Genomic DNA, 21,037 nt, shown 5'->3' on the forward strand with positions numbered 1-21,037 from the left:
AGTGAAAACGGGCTCCCGAGCTCCGTTTTTAGTTGCCACAGCCTCCTGTGGCCCTCCCAAGCTCCGTTTTCACTAGCAGAGGGTTGCAGGAGGCCGTGGCAGCCAAAAACAGAGCTCAGGAGCCTGTTTTCTCTGGCAGAGTGCTCGGGCCACCAGTGATACAAGTGACGGGCTGGCCACGCCCACCCTGCCCACTCCCCCCTGCCCCCCCCGCTGAGGTCAGACACAACCCTGATGCGGCCCTCAATGAAATCAAGTTTGACACCCCTGGCCTAGATCATTGTATTAAATTATTACATGGTGTTGGATTAGTTTGGTTGGGTTAGTTTGGTTGTGGACTCAAGTGTTGTGGTTTGTTAACTATGGTTCATACCATAGTTTAATGTTTAGTTTAGTTCTATATAGACAGGCACAGCCTACCTAGAACTCACTATCCTATTCTATATGGCGACCACTTTTGGACTTCTTTCTTTAGAAAGAGAGAATAAGTGGTTATTTTATATAGCTTTAGTTTTTCATTTAATTTTTATATTGTCTGTATGTTGTTTTTGTTTCAATTTAGAGTAAAGAGTTATTTTATTACAAATTTGTACTGAAAAAAGTCAAAAGTTGTTTTTGTATTTTTTTCCCTTTTCTCCCTTGATTCCCTCCACATTTCTTTTAATCTTTTTTTTTTGTTTTTGTTAATTTGTATTTTGTCTTTTTAAACTTAATAAAGTTGCTTTAAAAAAAATCTTTGGGGCTGAAACCAAACAATTCCATGACCTCTGCTCTGGTAAAGCTAACCCACCACAGGATTTAATTTAACATATAGTGGGGAAAAGTCATTGTAGTGTCTCAGCCCTAGTCTGCAGGTTCTCTAAATCTGTCCCATTGTGGGTTGGTTGAAAAGCATAAGCAAGCAACATGGCATGTGGACCAGCTTGGCCACTGTTATGAACCAGAAAAAAATATTTTTCAACACTGATGCTAACCATCCTCAGTACACACATTGTGTTATGTAAGTATTGAGTTACTTTATATAGGAGGAGAAAAACAAGTTTATTTTTACCCAGGCGAAGGAAAAGATTAGTGATAAAGAGAATCATTTAAAATAATCAGGATATATAATTTCCTGCACATACACGCCTTACTGATGAACAGCATGGATGCCTTTGAAATTTGCCGGTACTTGGGAAAGATTTAAACCTTTTTTCTAATATTTCCATAGTGTTTTTCTTCTATTTCCCTGCCAAATTACCTGCTTTCCTCCCCTTATCTCTATGTCGTTTCCCCCTTTTCTGTCATTCTCCATGCAGCTATTTCTTCTCCTTAATTCACATCCATTCTATTTCTTTGCTCCTTTGAAACCAGGGAAGGTAATGTGTGGTTCTTTTCTGTGTAGGAAATGATTAGCTTCTGCAGATGGAGAAGGAAGGTCCATTAAGTTTAGCAATGAGATTCCTCTTAAGGAATTTATTTGAGTCAATTTACATTAATTCAGTTAAAATGAAAGTAGTTATTTGTCCAGACCTTTCCATGCTTTGGAGTTTGGCTTGTGAAAGATGTACACATGTATGTATGCATACACATATGAATACGTAAGTGAGTCTCAAAGCAGAATATTTATGGGTGGGAGACTGGCTTCACTTAGAGTTGGTAGACCTAAATTAACAAGGTCGAGAAGTTGGGCACCATTTGAGTTGTCTGTGTTAATTTTTTGCCACATATTCATTTTGGGATCAGGTTAAATTTGATGCTGTCTTCCATTTAGTAAATAGTGTTATTAGTTTGGTTTAATAGGACATACAAGAAGGGGGCTGCAAAATTGGACCTTGGAGCTTTCTGCATCTCTTTGCTGATGTTTGTCTAGATTTGCATAGCCCAGATATGGCAGTGCTTGTTTAGGAATTTGGTTTTAAAGCCATGTTTAATAAGCCATAATTGGCACAGTATAGCACAGGTTAGTACGAAAAATGAAACATAATTGGATTCTGTATTTTTTATGGAATGGTGGATAGGTCTGAGCCTCTTCTTCAGAGAGATGGTCCTTATTTACTCATTTGATTTATCCCACATATAAAAATCACAAACATAGGTATGGAGCACTTGCTCCTTCGTTTTCTCTAGTAAGATAGTAAGATAATGCTGAACCCCTATATAACAGGTAATGTAAGCAGAATAAATATATTAAATCAGCTCAATCAGTGTTCAAAATTACCCTACCAGACGACTTCTGAATGCTGGAATAAAAATTGGAACAAAGATTTGAAAGATGGCTGACCCTAGCTGTCTAAACATCCTTCCCAGCCTTGATCCACATTAAGGAGAATGATTTGTGCATAGTTTTCCCATGAGATGGTGATATTGGGTAAGAAAGGAGGGAACCCACACGTTTGTCTTTAATACATCTTGTAAATAAGGACAGCAGCATTTGCCAATGTTGTATCTATAGCAGAATAGATAGTGTGTTTTATGCAGGTATAGTTTTCAATAGTTTAGGACTTATCAATTTATCAACTGATAAGTAGTGGTTTATAAAGAACAAAGATGAAAATAAAAACAAGAAATTGTAATATACTACTTTAATTTCAAAAGAAATAACAGGAACTTGCTTCAGGCAAATAGTTCACTTTTGTTTCAAGGAACTTAAGAACTATAGCAGATATTCTATGTAAACAGACACAAATGTAAACTTCAGTGAAAATGATTTACTATCAATTATTTTAAGTGCTTTAAGAAAATATTTACAATTCAAAAACACTGAATGAATACACTGATGTTATGGATTCAAGTTTGTTGTCCCAGCTAAGTTAGTTTATGATCCAGTAAAAACCAGGCTTATCACTGCACATCCCATATTTCGCAAAGAAGAGGTGTGAATTTGTGATTGTTAACTCTCCATGACATCAACATATCAGCATGATGGTGGTTAAAAGTCCGTAATTCTGTAAGGCGACCAAGAAGACAAGCAAAATGTTGAGGACTATCCATGTGATGAAGCTTGCAGAATGTTTGCAGAACTTCAAGCAGAGGCTCTTGAAGCCGTTCAACAGAGTCTCTATCCTTTATGTATTGCCGATCTGGTTTTAGTTTTCAAAGAAGATGGGGAAAAATAGTAAGCACTATTTCATATATGTAAATTATGAAGACCAAAGTCAAATTGCAAGTGAAATACAACATTTCTCTGTTCATAGGCTATTTTGTTCCCACGCAGAATTGCGTGTCTATAAAAACTTGCAGTGTTGTTGGGATTAGTTTTACTTATTAGTTTGCTTGATACTACAGATTGTTATAGAGAAGGTTGCACGCCCTGATCCTGAGATAATAGAAATAATTCAAAACCCTATTATTGCTAAAATATTTATCTCTGTTATGCAAATATAGCATAACAACTCTGGAATACTTTGCCTGCAGTAGAGCTGCTTCTTTCCCCTTAGAAAGGCACTCAAAACTTTTATTCTCATAGGCCTTTGGCTCACAGTATTGTGTTAAATATTGCTTCATATTTTGTTCTTAGTAGTAGTATTTTTCTACTTTTGCTTCTTGCCCATAATCTTAACAATGGTAGCAATAGACAAAATAAAAAAATAAATATGAGCATGTGTCTTAATTGGTTTTGTTATATTCTTCCTTCAAGGAACAAAGTTACAATTTTATCTCTATAAGATTTTAATATAAAAAACTATCCCGTGCCTACAAAAATCAGAGAATGATTTTTTTTCCCCCTTTCAAATCCTATTTCTATTTTCTTGGTTTCTGCCTTTGGAGATGGGTCAGGTTGGCCATTTTTAGGAACTGAGAAAAAACAGGTAGTCTTTGACTTATGACAACAATTGAGCCCAAAATTTCTGTTTCTAAGTAAGACAGTTGTTAAATTGAATTTTGTCTCATTTTATGACCTTCTTGTCACAGTTGTTGCCACAACTGTTAAGTAAATTACTGCAGTTATTAAGTTAGTAACACCGTTGTTAAGTGAATTTGGCTTCCCCATTGACTTTGCTGTCAAAAGGTCACAAAAGGGATACTGCAAGCATCATACTTAGGGATCATACACTTAGGGGAAAAGAAATCCTCTGGTAGAGTACAGTATTGGGGGTACAGTCAGTGTTAGAACAATAGAAGGAAAAGCTTTGGGTGTGCTCATAGCAGACAACTGCAAAATGAGCAAATAGTGTGGCCAGGCAGCTATTTTGACAAACAAAATTCTGGGATGCATCACTAGAGGGATCACCAGCAGGAAAAAGGAGCTCCTAATCCCACTATACAGGGCTTTAGTCAGACCCCATTTGGAATACTGTGTCCAATTTTGGAGACCTCACTTAAAAGAACATATTGATAAGATTGAGTAAGTTCAGAGATGGGCAATAAAAATCGTGCAAAGTCTGAGAAACAAAACATATCAGGATAGATTGGAGGAACTGATTATGTACAGCCTCAAGAACAGAAGGGAAAGTGGGGGCATTATTGAAACTTTTAAATATATTAAGGGTGTGAATAAAGTTCTAGAAGGCAGTATTTTCAATATTAAGGAAAAATCAAGAACATGGGGCATAACCTCAAACTGACAGGAGGGGAGTTCAAAAGTAATGTGAGAAAGTATTACTTTGCAGAAAAAGTAGTGGAAGCTTGAAAACAACTTCCAGTGGAGTAGAGGGTCTATCATCAGTAACTGAGTTTAAACATGCTTGTGATAAAATTAATAAATAAGAAAACAACCCCCCCCCCAAAGGCCAGGCTTCATGGGCCACTAGGTCTTTTTCTGCCATCCGTTTTATACGTATTTCTAAATACATGCTAGTTGCCAACTGAATTTTGATCACATGACCATGGGGATGCTGCAGCAGTCATAAGTCACTTTTTTCAGTGGTGGTTTTTTTTTTTTTTTTTTTTAAATTTGATTTATATGCCGCCCTTCTCCGGAGACTCAGGGCGGCTTACAGTGCGTTAAGCAATAGCCTTCATACTTTTGTATATTTTTTATACAAAGTCAGCTTATTGCCCCCACAAACTGGGTCCTCAATTTACCTACCTTAGAAAGGATGGAAGGCTGAGTCAACCTTGAGCCTGGCAAGATTCGAACTTACTTTAATTGCAGACAGCTGGTGTTAAATTACAGTGCCTTTGTCTGCAGAGCTATCCAGGCTCACTTTTTTGAATGGTTTTGAATGGTCACTAAACAAATGGTTCTAAGTCGAAGACTACCTGTAACACAAATGCCACTAAACTCATAGATTTCTTTTAGCTAGGACCCTTTCATTTTATGCTGCTAGTAATCATAAATTTGTACTCACTTTTACAAATATATCTACGTGTTTGAAATATTTGGCCATAACTGTCCATTCCAGGGAAAAATAAATGCTTAGATAGCTCCCTAGTATGGAGGCAAAGGGTTGAGTCTTCTACCTGCACTAGAACTCCAAATACCAACCCTGGAGGATGCAGTCTAACGTAACATGTAGTTTGTCATGTCTTTTGAATGTAAAACAGGTTACTTGAAACATTTAATGCAGAAATGTCTATGATTAAACAATTGCATGTGAACATTTGTAATCTTACAAAGAGTAGAATTTTACAGGTTTCTTTCCAATGCATTCCTTCTAGTACAGGGGTGTCAAACTCAAGGCCCGCAGACCAGATCCGGCCCGTGAAGTGCTTAGATCTGGCCCATGGAGCCGGCCTGGAGATAGTGAAGGACCGGCCCATGGTGCCTCTGCCAGTGAAAACAGGCTCCTGATCTCCATTTTTGGCTGGGACGGCCTCCTGCAACCCTCTGTCAGTGAAAATGGAGATCGGGAGCCCGTTTTCACTGGCAGAGCTGCCTGGCCATCACAGGTCCCTCCGACATGAGTTACGTCAAGCTGGCCATGCCCCGTGGCCACGCCTCTGGCCATGTCCCCCACCTCCCCGAGGTCAAATACAACCCTGATGTAGCCAGGGCCGTCAGTGAAATCAAGTTTGACACCCCTGTTCTAGTAAAATGCTAGAAGGAAATCTCATTCACAAAAGTATACATTTGGATTACATTTGGTATGAGGAGGGAAGCTGGTGAAAGATTGAATTTAAAAATGGGTCAGATCTGGGCAGGGGTGGATCGGGCTTCAAAAAGGGCCTGGTGCATCCCTGAAGGAGGTCTTGAGTAGCAGCTAGGAATACTGCTGAGTGCTCCATTCTAAGACCGTCTTCATTGCATGAACAGAAGAGGAGAGAGCATTTGGACTCTATTTCCCATGCCCATACATGTACATGTGGAGTGAGGCAAAGCGCACACATAGACAACAGATAGGCACTCACTCTAGAAATATTTGCCCAACATACTTTAATAATAGTTACTGTTTTTGTATAAGAAATTAGCATTCTCTGCCTCTTTCCTTTTTTCTTAAAATTTGGTAACATAATTCAGAATTGATTGTCTGGAATATGGTTTTTCAAACCGATGCACCCTAGGGATCTGTGGCCTGAACAAGTTTAAAAGACACTGTTCTAAAACAACTGAGAAAATTAATTACCTGGTGATAAGATAACAATTGCTGTAAGCAGAGCATATTCTTCTTGTGTCATCTTGAGTTCCCCAATACTTTTATAGAAATGGAACATAGGCGTTATGTATTCATCTGAGATACCTATAAGGCAATGGGGGAAAGTAGACTTATAATACAATTATGATGCAATCCCTGGTAATTAAAATTCAGACAATTCAACACCCAAATTATGCAAGAACAAAGATAGAAAGTACCGTATGAAAATTCTTTTACTTTAAAAAAAAACACCCTTCCTCTCTATTTCCATATCAGGTTTATTTCCCTTTGTTTTTATTTTTGTTTTTTATGGTTTCATTATAGGATGGCTATATGCTATTTTATTCACAAGAGGGCGCTATTTTCCTGTAATAACATAAACTAGCACAAATTCTGCAAATCTCATAAATAAATATCAGTTTAAAAATTCTATATGCCTTTAACGGAACTCAAACTGTAAAATAGATAAATACAGCACATTATTAATATTATTTGTTGTCACAATATCATTATACTGTCTACATTCTTCTATTAATCAGAAATGGGGAAACTACATCCCTGTTGCAGAATGTTAGCTCCCAATATCCTTTGCCATAGAGTAGACCATGCTGATCAAGGTTACTCGGAGTTTTAGGTAAACCACACATGGAAACTCCCTACTGTTGATCTGTTTGAAGAGTTGATTAGTACATGTTTAATCTGAATACAGTTGAAATGTCTTATCTATAGTGACCTATTCAATAGGATAGAAGTAGCACAATAGGGTTTTTGTTATTGTTGTCGCAATATCTTAAATATATTTTGGGGAGCTGAATCTTGTTTTGTAGTGTATACATAAGTATCCTACTATTGCGCTCCTTAATTTCCAAGAACCATACAGGTAGTAGAGAAACGTTTCATATGAAATTCCCAGGAAACAGTATGGGAAATTGGGCTCAAATCTAGATGTACAGGTTTAACTGGATGTTGAATCACTCTTGAGATCTATGGATTGCATAATATTTTCCTGCTACATAACTATCTTAAATTCATTTCAATATGTGAAATTTTAGGGAGGTTTATCTATATCTATTATATCTTTACCCATACAATAATAAATTGAAATAGCATAGTAAAACAAAGCCTAGAATATTTTTCTCATTGGTTAGAAAAAAATCAACAATAGTCTATGAAAATTTCTTGAACTTTTGACTAAGATCAAATATAGGTTTCCTATCTAAGAGGCACTTTTTGGTGATACTTTAAATAACCATTCTATGGTCATGGAAATCAGCTCATAATATGCTATAGGTATATTTCACTATTTTATTATGAGGAATAGCTGCTTTCCCACTAAAAAAGGGTGTTTATGAAAATAATAAATAACAAAGTACTAAATAGACTGGAAACATTTCATGCTGTGGCAATTAGAGAAGACAGATGTGAATGAGATCTCAAGGAACGTGTTGGAGCAATAGCAATAGCTAACTTCAAGATGAAGGAGTTTCCACTTCTTAAGTAAATATATAATGATAGCAATAGCACTTAGAGTTATATACAACTTCACAGTGCTTTACAACCCTCTCTAAGCGGTTTACAGAGTCAGCATATTGCCCCCAACAATCTGGGTCCTCATTTTACCAACCTCAGAAGGATGGAAGGCTGAGTCAACCTTGAGCCGGTAAGAATCAAACTGCAGAACTGCTGGCAGTCGGCAGTCAAGAGAATTAGTCTGCAATACTGTACAAAATATATGTGAATCAAGTGATAATTGTATTCCAAGTAGATTAGTTTCTACATTATTAATGGTGATTGGATTCATATTACACAAAGCCACAGTTTGGCTAAACATAGTTTATTAATAAACTATAATTGGCTGGGTTTAACATAATGTGGTAAATATTAAAACATGGTTTAAAAATATGGCAGTTGGGTTTAGACAGGCTATGCTAAAACCAAACAAATCATTCCACTTTACAGAAGTGTAAAATGTGAACACAGCCATTATTGCAGAGAGGAATATCTCCTCTGTAATATTTTATTATTCAATTTAGACATTCTAACTGATTCCTAACTGATACCGAGTGATTCACAATATAGTAAACAATAAAAACAAAATGCAAACCAAGTAAGCAAGTTGGGATCCAGTTATTCAGTAGAAAAAGGTAGACAAAAATACATTCAGCAAGTGACTCCATCCACCTTATCCCAAGGCCTGGGAGAACAGCCAGATCTTCAAGGACTTATGGAACATAATGAGTGCCATAAATATTTCAAGGAGAAATGTTGTTCCAGAAGACAGGCATGATGACAGAGAAAAATCACAATAGATGGTGCTGTTTAAATAAATGAATTCTGAGTCACCAGCTCTGCTGGCTTATACTAGCTGGGTAGAAACCAAGGGAGATAGGCAATCTCACAAATAATCTATGGTGAACCTATGGCACATGTTCCACAGGTGGCATGCAGAGCTGTTTCTGCGGGCATGCCAGCCGTCACCCCAGCCCAGTTCTACCGTGCATGTGCATGCGCCCTCACCAGCCAGCTGGTCTTTGGGTCTCTGCTGCACATGTGCGGGGTGCATGCAGGGGATGCATGTGCGCATGCATGGGGGTTCGAGGCACATGCATGGGGGGTGCAGATTGGTGCAGGAGGCTTTCCAGGTCCAAAACAAGCTGCCCGCGCCCTGTTTTGAGCCTGGAAAGCCTCCTGCACCAACCTGGAAGCTAAAACGGGGGCCATGCACACATGCGTGGCGGGTACTTGTATTGCATTTGGGGGGTTCAGGCAGTGGTGGGTTGCTACCGGTTTGCCCCGGATTGAGCGACCTGGTAGCGGCGGCAGCAGGAGGCTCTGCCCATTTGCCCGGACCCTTCTGTGCATGCGCAGAAGCGTTGCATGCAAGCACTCACACACCCACACACGAACCGGTAGCAACAGGTTTTGAAACCCACCCCTGGGTTCAGGGACACACGTGTCCATTTGCACACACACATACGCACACCTTGGGCACTCGGCACCAAAAAGATCATCACTGATCTAGACCTATTTTAGATAGGACTTTATTCGTGATAAAGGACTTTATTCGTAACTCATACCTGAGAGCCAGTGATGGGATTCAAATAATTTAATAACTGGTTCTCTGCCCTAATTATTTCTTCCAACAACCAGTTCACAAAACTGCTCAGAAAGTTAACAACCGGTTCTCCCGAAGTGGTGTGAATTGGCTGAATCCCACCACTGCCGAGAGCATATTACAAACCAGTGTAGCTCATGAGTAGAGACATCACATGAGCATATCAAAGCATGCTCATCACCAGTTGAAGTTTCTGAGATATTTTTAAAGGCCCCCTGTAGAGCAGCTGTGAGGTGAGTAGGACATCAGATCTAAAGGGCCTTCCGATCAAAGAAAGGGCACAGCTACCCCACAAAAGGAAGGCCTTTTGGTGACTTCTGCAACATACTCTGAGCAGGAGTTGTGAAGCACCTGAATTTTGAGAAAATGATTATGGGGTGCAGGAACAGCGGTAACTTCAGGCACAGGTCGTAAGTCCATTCAGAGCGTTATAACTTTGAATAATTGCTGAAGAAATAGTCATAAGTTGAGGACTCAATATTCTTTCTGTGTTTATTATTATTATTTTTAATGATTTTGATTTTCTTTTTCAGGTAAAACTTCCATCTAGAGGGAGTTTCCATTCTTGAAATGACTTGTGTTTTTCCATATGGGAAATTTTTTACTATGAACCAAGTAAAACACAATTTCTGAAAACTATTCTGATATTATTTTAGCAGCTTCATTGTTTAGCTGAATGGTAGATTCAATTTGTATTTGGTTACTGGTATAATTCAAAATTTATGTCTGTTTTCAGACTTGTGTTCTTTATTGTACATCCTATTTTAATTTCAGCAATAAGCATTGTTCAGCAGTAAGCATTCAGTTTATGTATTTATTATAGCTAGATGTTTAAATTAAAAGAAGAAAAACAGCTCTGAGGAAGGTGGTTTGGAGCTAATTAATTATAACTACGACAGCTGTTAATATGGATGAAGAGATCTTTCATCTGGATAGGCTTGAAGCTGCCAGTAGATATTAAATCAAAATGTAAATTAGTTCTTGTGTTACTGAGAAGTAAACACATATTAATTACTCATACTGTTTTACCTCATTCACAGTATCTTATCTATTCAAAGTATTTTCTTAATTCCAAATCTTTCATTAGAGGCTTATTTCAGCTTTTCTGAAAGCTTTCACTTATTGTATCAAGAAACTGTCCATTGCTACCAATATATGCCTGTCTAGTATGTGATTCAAGAAAGTATGTGATTCTGTTGGGAAAATTAAAAAACAATGAGTAGGTCACAGTATTTTCTGAACTGATTGTTTTTCATCTGTTTGTTTTTTTAAAAAAAATCTTGTTAATTCCCACCTTGGGGTTTTCCACCTGGCTTTTCTTTGCATTAGTTGTAGCTGTCCAGATTTTTCCAAATCCAAATAATTAATCCTTTTTTAAAATGTTTTTTATGACCTGTATGGGCTTTTGAAATTTTATGGAATAGATTTTAATATTGCTGTTTATGTATTGAAATCTTGCAAACTGCCTTGAAAGAGTTTGCAAGTGTAAACCAGGACAAAATCCAATAAATACAATTTCACTGCCAAATTATGGTTTTCAAACATCACATTTGCTTTGATTTTAAAACCAAATGCACCAAACTGTGTTGGACATTCTTTGCAACTAAAACGCATGATTATAAATGAGTATTCAGAGTTACCAAAGAAGTCATTTAAAATGCATTTACTAATGTTACATCTTTTTTTTGCCCATCCCCATGAGTTAGCTTGAGTTTTGTGAACGTTAATGAAAACTGATCAATAGCTATAGGCTATTGAAATAATAAGTCCATGAAATAAAGAGGAACTATTGGTACTGAACAAAAGCAGGTGAGAGTGTTGCTACTAGATAGAAACATTTTTTAATCTAATATTTATGTAGAAGAAGTCAGGACTATTTGTAAGATAGTGTTCCATCTCACAAGTTATTTGGCTGTTAGTCTTACTGCCGCCACTGTCACCACCATTATCCACAGAGTACTGGCTTAACAGAAGGATGCTAGGTAAGAAAGGTCACCACTAAGCTTCCTTGTCACATAGAAATTCAAAATGCCCGTCTGTCTATGAAGGGGAAAGCTGATAACTGTTAAGGGAATTCAGAAGCCTGGGAATCAACCTTGTGGCAGGTGACCAAAATATGAACATCTACTGGCATATTTATATTTTCAGCTTTTGTTGCTGCATTTCACATATGTGGACAATAGGAGCTATCTGACAACTTGACGTTCACTTTCACATAAAAATCATCTCAACAAAAGCCACAGAAATAATCCTCAAGATATTGTTTTTCTGTCAGCAGCAGTTTGTATTCGTTAGACATCTTAAATACATTTATTTAAGATGTATAGTATGCATTCATTAGAATGTGCAACTACATATTAAAACCCCTCAACCCTTAGCTATAATTCTTAAGAGAATTTCAACGACCTGTCTTCAAGAAAATATTAAGAACGAGATCTATAACACATTAACACAGAAAACGAATACTACTAAAACCATCTGATAGTAAAATGCCCTATGTTCAGTGGTGGGATTCAGCCAGTTCGCACCACTTCGGGAGAACCGGTTGTTAAATTCCTGAGCAGTTTGGTGAACTTGTTGTTGGAAGAAATCATTAGAGCAGAGAACCGGTTGTTAAATTAGTTGAATCCCACCACTGCCTATGTTCTATTAATTCTAATTTAATTCTAATACTATAGTTGCTAACAGAGTAGCACAGATTTATATCTTAGAGTCAGAAATACTAAGCAGTAATAGAACCTGTTCCCATATAAATGGGTATAAAATTGCAACCTAACTCCTAGATGTTTATCTTATAACCCCCATTCATGCCTAGATCATCTTTGAAAAAAGCAGCAAGAATTTTCCCTTCTTATCTCCCTCTGCAATTGTTCATTTTGTTTCTCAAACATGTACTTTCCAAATATGAAATCCAGAGCATAGACAATGGTTCAAATGATAAAAACTTATAATGGCTGACATACTTATGTATACTATAACTGTATTTAAATGATAACACATTTTGTATACAGAAAGCAGAGGTAGGTTTCAGCAGGTTCTGACCAGTTCTGGAGAACCAGTAGTGGAAATTTTGAGTACTTCGGAGAACCGGTAAATACCACCTCTGACTGACCCCGTCCCCATCTATTCTCTGCCTCCCGAGTCTCAGCTGATTGCAAGGAAATGGGGATTTTGCAGTAACCCTCCCCTGGAGTGGGGAAGGGAATGGAAATTTTACAGTATCCTTCCCCTGGAGTGGGGTGGGAATGGAGATTTTACAGTATCCTTCCCCTGCCATGCCCACCAAGCCACACCCACCAAGCCACACCCACAGAACTGGTAGTAAAATTTTTTGAAACCCACCACTGACAGAAAGGTGCTGTAAAAGTAGTAGTAATGGTAACCAAGCATATCTTGTGAGACCAACCATATTGTTATGGTCCGCCAGCAGCCCGTGGAGCTAGCAGTGGAGTTGGACAGTGAGGAGGCTGGGAAGGACCATGGGCCAGTCCTGGAGTCTGAGGAAGGCCCGGATGAGGGCTCTGTATCGGAGGCAGAGATGGGGCCAGGGCCATCTGGGAGTGATGCACGGACTCCAGAGCGTCCAGAGTCAGATAACAGAGAGGCAGAGAAACAGGAGGAGCCTGTTCCTAGTGCACACATGCGCAGAGCTGCCAGAAGGCAAGAGCAGCTAAAGCAAACAGGACGACTCGGGAGTAAGGCCAGGAGATGATTGGCCCCTCCCATAAGGTTTAAAAGAGCAGCAAAGGCTCTTGGGCTCTTTGTAGGAAAGCAACATTGCTAAATCTGTTTTCCAGTCGGCATCAGTGGTGGGTTGCCCCTGGTTTGCACCGGTTCTATAGAACTGGTAGTAAAACCGGCGGGAGGCTCCACCCACGAACCCCGACATCATCAAAACTCTTCTGTGCATGCGTAGAAGCTTCTACGCTTGCGCAGAAGCGTGTGCGCATGTGGCCCCACTGCAAACTGGTAGTAAAGGTAAGTAGTATCCCTGAACTAAAGTTCAGAAACAACAGCATCTGTTGTTTCTGAACTTCGTGGGGGTTTGCCAAGAAAGGTCTTTGGCAGGGTGCCAAAGAAGATAAAGGTTTGTGATAAGCCGAAGGACTTTTTCTGAAGGATTGTTTTAGAATTAATTTGGACTAAGCTGGGAATGAAGTAATTCTTAGCTGTTATAATAAAATACTTTTGTTTGAGATTAATTGTGTCCTGTAATGACTAAGTGAGCCTAGGTCACAACACATATAGTGAGTATCATACACATCAGTCATGACCAAATATATTTTAGATGAACTAATATCAGTTTTTCCACTCAATCTATACTTGTTTTATCATTGCCATTCATTTGGATGGGTGAGATTATTTTACTGAGCTTAATGAGAAATGACATATCCATTATTTGATCTTTTACATATCCCCAAATATTATAATAGAACAAATTTATTTTCAGTATTTGTGTTTTTATAATACAATTATAATTCCTTGATAGTCTTGAACTCCAGGCTGATTCCTACTGAATGCTTGAGAAGTTTGACATTCACAAAATGACTGATTTTTTGCTAAACTTTCCAAAGAACAGTTTCTTTTGCTGTTAATTAAGGACACCTACCACTGTTGCGGATTCTTTCTTCTAAGAGATCAACATGTCCTCTAGGAAGTTTCCTGTTAAAGATTTCAGCTGATCTAAGGAACATAGCTTCTACTGCTGAACCTTTCAACAAAGCAATTTGATCTTCATGATCCAGGATTTGAAAACCTGAAATATAACGTAAGAATATTAAACTAGCAGTCAGAAAAATGGTTGTTAGAGTGACAAAGATACACTGTAGGATAACTAAAATACATAGATAAATTACCTTTTTTAGCACAAAAAAGAAGCTATTTAATTATAAAGACATATTTGAAGGGTGTATTTGTTTCAGTTCCCAAGCCACCAAACAAGAATTCATCTAGTTTTTTTCATATGTACACATTTTCTTAATCTAATTTAAAATCACAAAGTGATTACTCTCAGCCTAATTAGCATATTACAAATTAACTTCCTGTTTGTGGGTTAGAAGAGAACTGATGTGTTATCAACTTTCAGTATTTAACTGGATACTTTCCAACTCTTTCATTCATTTTTTGTTCTTGCTTTTCCTTTGTTCTAATTAGCTTAATGAAAAGAGACTATGTAAAAGAACTTTATATATAATATTACATAAAAAATAAGGTATCATGTAGTAGGAAGGATTTTTATTTATCAAATTTAGGCACCACCCATTTCAGTCTAAGTTTTCAAATAAAGCTCTCCAAACATATATTAAAGGTGAATTATTAACATTGGCAATATTTTAATCAAGTCTGCTTTATAATTATAACAACTACGATCTGTGTTCTCTTTATAAAAGCATAGAGATAACTGATTAAAAATGTTCTAGCTTATATGCATTTATTTTTCTAGCCCCACACCAACTATATTTATTTATTTATTTATTTATTTATTTATTTATTTATTTATTTATCAAGCATATATAAAATAACAGGTAAAAGTATAAACATAACTTGAATACATGAAAAGAGTAAGTAAAAAGGAATATTAGGACAGGGACGGTAGGCACGCTGGTGCACTTATGCACGCCTCTTACAGACCTCTTAGGAATGGGGTGAGTTTAGACAGTTTAAGGTTAAAGTTTTGGGGGTTTGGGGAAGAAACCACAGAGTCAGGTAGTGTATTCCAGGCATTGACCACTCTGTTATTGAAGTCATATTTTCTGCAATCAAGTTTGGAGCGGTTTACCTTGAGTTTGTATCTATTTTTTGCTTGTGTATTGTTGTGGTTGAAGCTGAAGTAGTCATTGACAGGTAGGACATTGTGGCAGATAATTTTATGTACTACACTTAGGTCAGACCGAAGTCAGCGTAGTTCTAAGTTGTCTAAGCCCAAAATTTGAAGTCTGGTGGCATAAGGTATGTTATTGCGGGTAGAGGAGTGGAGGACTCTTCTCATAAAACTAGTCATAAATTGATATAGAAGAGAGCTGGATTAGTTGTGGTGGAGGCTTGGTCTATCAAGGTGAATGGAATATGTCTTCACCGATCCCCAAGGAAGCCTCCTTAGAGCCATGTTAATTTTCACTGCCCTGAAAAAATTATGAAGATATTATGATATCATATTTATAATATCTGCCATGCTTGGTCTAACTAGAGTTAAAATTTATATTTAAGCTAAATACCTATAACCTGATACTGCTTCACTTATTAGTAATTTAGAACAGTATAGCACTACGTTTACTGACCACATTTTATAATATCTACTGCTAATTGTTTCCATAGGTAATTTTGCTTTTTTCTTTTTTTATAGTAATTTTATTAAAAATTATCATTGCAACAATAAAAACTAACAAAGTAAAAAAAAGAAAAAGAAAAAATAGAAAGTAGACACTTTCTGAAAATAAAAGAATAAAAATATAATAATAAAAGCAGAAATATATGACTTCTCTCTTCATCAAAAGTATGCACAATTTTAATAACTTATTACCTTCTCTTAAGATACAACAAATCCTACCTTTTTTCCATATCTCATCTCGTATCTATAAATAAATCCTTAAAGCTATGTCATTTCAATCCAGATGTCATTAAAAGTCCATTAAGGGTTACCAGAGATAACAACATATTTATTTTAACCTTGATCAAATAAGCTATCTTTATATTCTTTCTTTTTACTTCTAACAATCTTGATCTTTAATCCCTTCAAATAATTCCTACAATAGAACCTGATTTCTTTCCATTTTTTTCATTTCTCCCTTTTCATAAAATTCTTACATCAAGAACCCTTTATAAATCCAATATAGGAAAGTAATCCAAGTCATTCTCTTGGTTCGTTATTTGCATAACTCTTTTAATTATTAGGTCACCAGCCTTTTGTATGTCCAGTGCAATATCTTCTTCTGTGTCATTCTTGTAGCCTGTCATATTTAAATCCACTTTCAAGTCAGTCTCACTATTGTCAAATAAAATTGGTTCCTCTTCCATAATATTTTTTAAAGACAATCTGACTATGTAGTTTCTTCTAATTGCTTCTAGTATCCAATTTTTAAAGTCTTTTTTTAAAGATGAATTCAAAACAATGGCATTTTCCCATGGGAAAAATTCTTATAATTAATTCCAAAAAATTATTTCAAATTTATCAGAATGATTTGTAATTCTCTAAAAGCAAAGGCTTAATCACTCTTTTGCTATATATCCCTTCCCTCCAATTTTTAAGGGCTTAAATTTAAGACATCATAGGAAGAAAATGCAGTTTTATATGATCAGAAGGAGAAATTGTGCGACCATTTTCTCCGCTGCAAAATTAGTACCCATAGACTCTTTATTTTTTTTATTTTTTTTTATTAAAAAGTTTTATCAAATATTACAACAATTTTTCCCCATCCCTCCTCTCCCCCTTCCCTCCTCCCCCCACCCCCCATCCCCCATCCCCCCTCTCCCTCCAACCCCCCTCCCCGCATCTCGGACTTCCCAGAGCAAATACAGGGTATAACATTTGACAAACATAAACATAAAATATGCTAACTTTCTGTAGGCTTTTAATTCCCTCTTGCTCTTTAACTCCTCTTTCAACTAACAAAACATAATTCAAAAATAAAAAGTTGGTTTCATTCATAAGCTATTTGAAGCTTTTTAGTCTGATATTTGTTTTGAATATAGTCAATCCATCTTCTCCATTCCGATATATATCTTTCATTTGAATGGTCCTTCAAATACGCTGAAATTTTGGCCATCTCTGCTAAATTCACTACTTTTAGTGTCCATTCTTCAATAGTAGGCAAGTCTTCCTTCTTCCAATACTGCGCCACCAAAAGTCTGGCTGCTGTTATTAAATTTAAAATCAACTTAGTCTTTATAACAGTACAATCTGTAATTATGCCTAACAAAAAGAACTGTGGAGTAAATTTTATCTTCTTTTTGAGAATATTTTGAATAATCCACCATATTTTTATCCAAAATGCCTTAATTTTTTTACATGTCCACCATATATGATAATATGTGGCATCATCCCATTCACATCTCCAACACTTAGGTTGCACGCTTGGATACATACAGGCTAGCTTTTTAGGATCCAGATGCCATCTATAAAACATTTTATAAAAATTCTCTCTTAAGTTTTGGGCTTGCATAAACTTCACATTTCTAACCCATATTTTTTCCCACGTTTCCATCATTATTGGTTCTTCAATATTTTGTGCCCACTTTATCATACAGTCCTTAACTAACTCCGTTTCTGAATCTATTTCTACCAATGCATTATACAACCTTTTTATATGCATTTGACTTTGATCTCTAATCTGTTTTACCAAGTTCTCCTCATTTTGCAAAATACCAATTTTCTGATCTTCTCTCCATCTAGCTTGCAACTGTACATATTGAAACCATGTTTGAATTATCCTTTCTTCTCTTAGTTGATTCAAAGATTTTAATTGTAGTATACCTTTTTCCTTGTTAAGAAGCTCTTTGTATGTAATCACATCTTGTTTTTGCTCTACACTTATATTCTCTATAGCGTGTCTGGGTATTGCCCACATTGGTAACTTCTCGTTTAATTTATACTTATACTTTTTCCAGACACGCAATAAAGCATTCCTTAATATATGACTTTTAAAAGTCTTATCCACTTTCTTATCATATAATAAATAAGCATGCCACCCGTAAACCAAATCATATCCCTCAATATTCAATATTCTTTCTTCTGTTGAGTTCATCCAATCACTCATTGCTGATAGGGCAGCTGCCTCATAATATAGTCTTAATTTGGGCATTTTGAGACCTCCTCTTTCACATATATCCTGCATTATTTTTTGTTTTATTCTCGGTCTCTTCCCTGCCCAGTCAAAATTATTAATACCCTTCTGCCATATCTTCAAATTTTCATCTTTTTAAAGTATTGGTATCATTTGAAAAAGAAACAAAAACTTAGGCAAAACATTCATTTTTACTGCTGCTATTCTTCCTAACAAGGATAATTGTAATTTTTTCCAATTTTCCATCTCTCTCTGTATTTTTTGCCACAACAGATCATAGTTATGCGTGAACAATTTCGCATTTGATGTCATAATATAAACCCCCAAATACTTAACTTTTTTTACTATTTCAAATCCTGGTAATCTTTCTAATTCATCTTTTTGATTTGTAGTCATGTTTTTAGTTATTATCTTCGTTTTCCCTGCATTTATTTTAAATCCAGATACTTGCCCATATTGCTTAATTATATCCATTAAACCTACAACTTACTGTAATGGTTGGATTAAAGTAACAACCAAATCGTCTGCGAATGCTTGTACTCTGTAATCATACTGCCTAATTTTAATTCCATTTATTTTGTCCGACCCACGGATCTTACTCAACAAAAATTCCAAAGTCAAGATGAACAATAATGGAGACAAGGGACAAGGGACATCCTTGTCTTGTTCCTTTTTCTATATTAAAAGTATCTGTTAAACTACCATTAATTATTATTTGCGCTGTTTGTTTCTGATATATTGCCTTAATAGATTGTGTAAAATATTCTCCAAACTGCATCTTTTCTATTATTTTCAATAAGAATTGCCAATTCAGTCGATCAAATGCTTTCTCTGCATCAAGAAATATCAGCGCCGCAGGGATTTGATTGTTCTTCCCAAATACTCCAATAGGTTAACAACTTGCCTTACATTACTCTTCATTTGTCTACCATTTATAAAACCAGTTTGATCATTATGAATCATTTGTTGCATGACTGTCATTAACCTATTTGCTAGTATTTTAGCAAAAATCTTATAATCTGTATTTAAAAGTGATATAGGCCTATAATTTTTTGGCTGAGTATGGTCTTGCTCCTCCTTTGGAATCAGAGAAATAAAAGCTGTCCTCCAGGATGGGGGTACATCTCCTCCAGATTGTATGTTGGTAAATAACTCTTTGAGTGGTCCCACCATTTCTAACTGCAAGTGTTTATAATAAGCAGCTGTCAAACCATCCGTCCCGGGGGCTTTACCCACTTTCAACTGCTTAATTGCAAACATAATCTCTTCGGAAGTTATTGGTTGATTTAAACCCTCCCTTTGCTCTCTTGTAATTATAGGAATATTCTCTTTCTGTAAATATCTATCTACATCTATACTTTGAATTTTATCACTAGCATACAACCTCGTATAAAATTCTAAAAATGCTTTTTTAATCATATTTTGCTGATAAACCTCTTTACCTTTATATTCTATTTTCTCTACGATCCATGACTTTTGTTTTTTCCTTAACAAATATGCTAACCATCTCCTTGGTTTATTAGCATTGCAAAAAGTATTATGTTTAGCATATTGCAAATTAGTTGCGACTTGATCTTCCATTAGCATATTAAATTGCCCTTGCAATAAGTTAATTGCCCCTTTTATTTTCTTGTCTGCTGGGTTCAATATCAAAGCTTGTTCTTTTTTTTTTAATTTCATCTTCTAAGTCCTTCCTTTTTTTCCCCTGTTTATGTCTATGTTTATTATTCAAATATATCAAAATACCTCTCATATATGCTTTACTTGCATCCCAAACCACTTCCATAGATGTACCCTTATGTATATTTATAGTTAAAAATTCTTTCATAAATTTTTTACATTCTTTTACATTTTCCTCATATCTAGACAGATTTTCATTTAACCTCCAAGACCTCTTAAATTCCATTCCATACTCTAGTTCCATCCAAACTGGACTATGATCCATTAAAACTCTTGGACAAATCTTCGTCTTCGTCACCCGAGAAAAAAGATCATTAGTAATTAATATGAAATCAATCCTAGAGAAAGATTGATGTCTATCAGAAAAAAAGGTAAAGTCTTTTTCTTCAGAGTTCCTCTCTCGCCAGATATCTCTCAACTCCATATCATCCATCATTTCAAAAAACGATTTTGGCAATCTAGCACGCGTTGAGATATTTTGCAAGAGCCCCTTCTTATCTTTTTTAGTGTCCAAAACTCCATTCCAATCACCCAATAAAATGCATGATTTGTAATCCCATTGTAGTAACTTGGAATGTAAAAGCTTATAAAAATTTTCCTGTTGTTGGTTCGGTGCATATACTCCAATTAAAAGTATTTTTTCTCCTTTTATTAAAAATTCAATTGCTATAAATCTTTCTTGATCATCTGCTTCAATTAATTTGGCAATTAAGTCTTTTTTTAAGTATATAACTATACCATTCTTCTTCTCAGGAGCAGATGCAACAAAATGTATACCTAACCTTGCATTTATTAAATATTTTTGATCTTTACTTCTAATATGAGTCTCTTGTAAACAGATAACATCATTTTTAAACTGTTTCAAATAATGAAATATTTTTCTCCTCTTTTGTGGTGAATTTAGGCCATTAACATTCCAAGTCAGAAATCTAATTGCCATTCTTGGGCCCCTGAAGCTTTTGGAG

At 36.1% G+C, this 21,037-nt stretch overlaps 1 protein-coding gene across 1 annotated transcript in view; it reads right to left on the reverse strand.

Moving 5' to 3' along the window:
* Positions 1–2,549: 2,549 nt before the first annotated feature.
* NR1H4 (nuclear receptor subfamily 1 group H member 4) overlaps positions 2,550–21,037 on the reverse strand; it is a 39,651-nt gene continuing 21,163 nt past the window's right edge. Inside the window, exons 9-11 of the mRNA XM_060694609.2 lie at positions 14,222–14,368; positions 6,489–6,602; positions 2,550–3,062 (exon numbers count right to left, since the gene is read on the reverse strand). Coding sequence (XP_060550592.2) covers positions 2,824–3,062; positions 6,489–6,602; positions 14,222–14,368 — 500 coding nt within the window. The 3' untranslated portion in view covers positions 2,550–2,823. The remainder of the gene's footprint in view (positions 3,063–6,488; positions 6,603–14,221; positions 14,369–21,037) is intronic.

This window comes from Pantherophis guttatus, chromosome 7 (assembly GCF_059756535.1).
Source record: "Pantherophis guttatus breed Tessera chromosome 7, ASM5975653v1, whole genome shotgun sequence".
NCBI lineage: Eukaryota > Metazoa > Chordata > Lepidosauria > Squamata > Colubridae > Pantherophis > Pantherophis guttatus.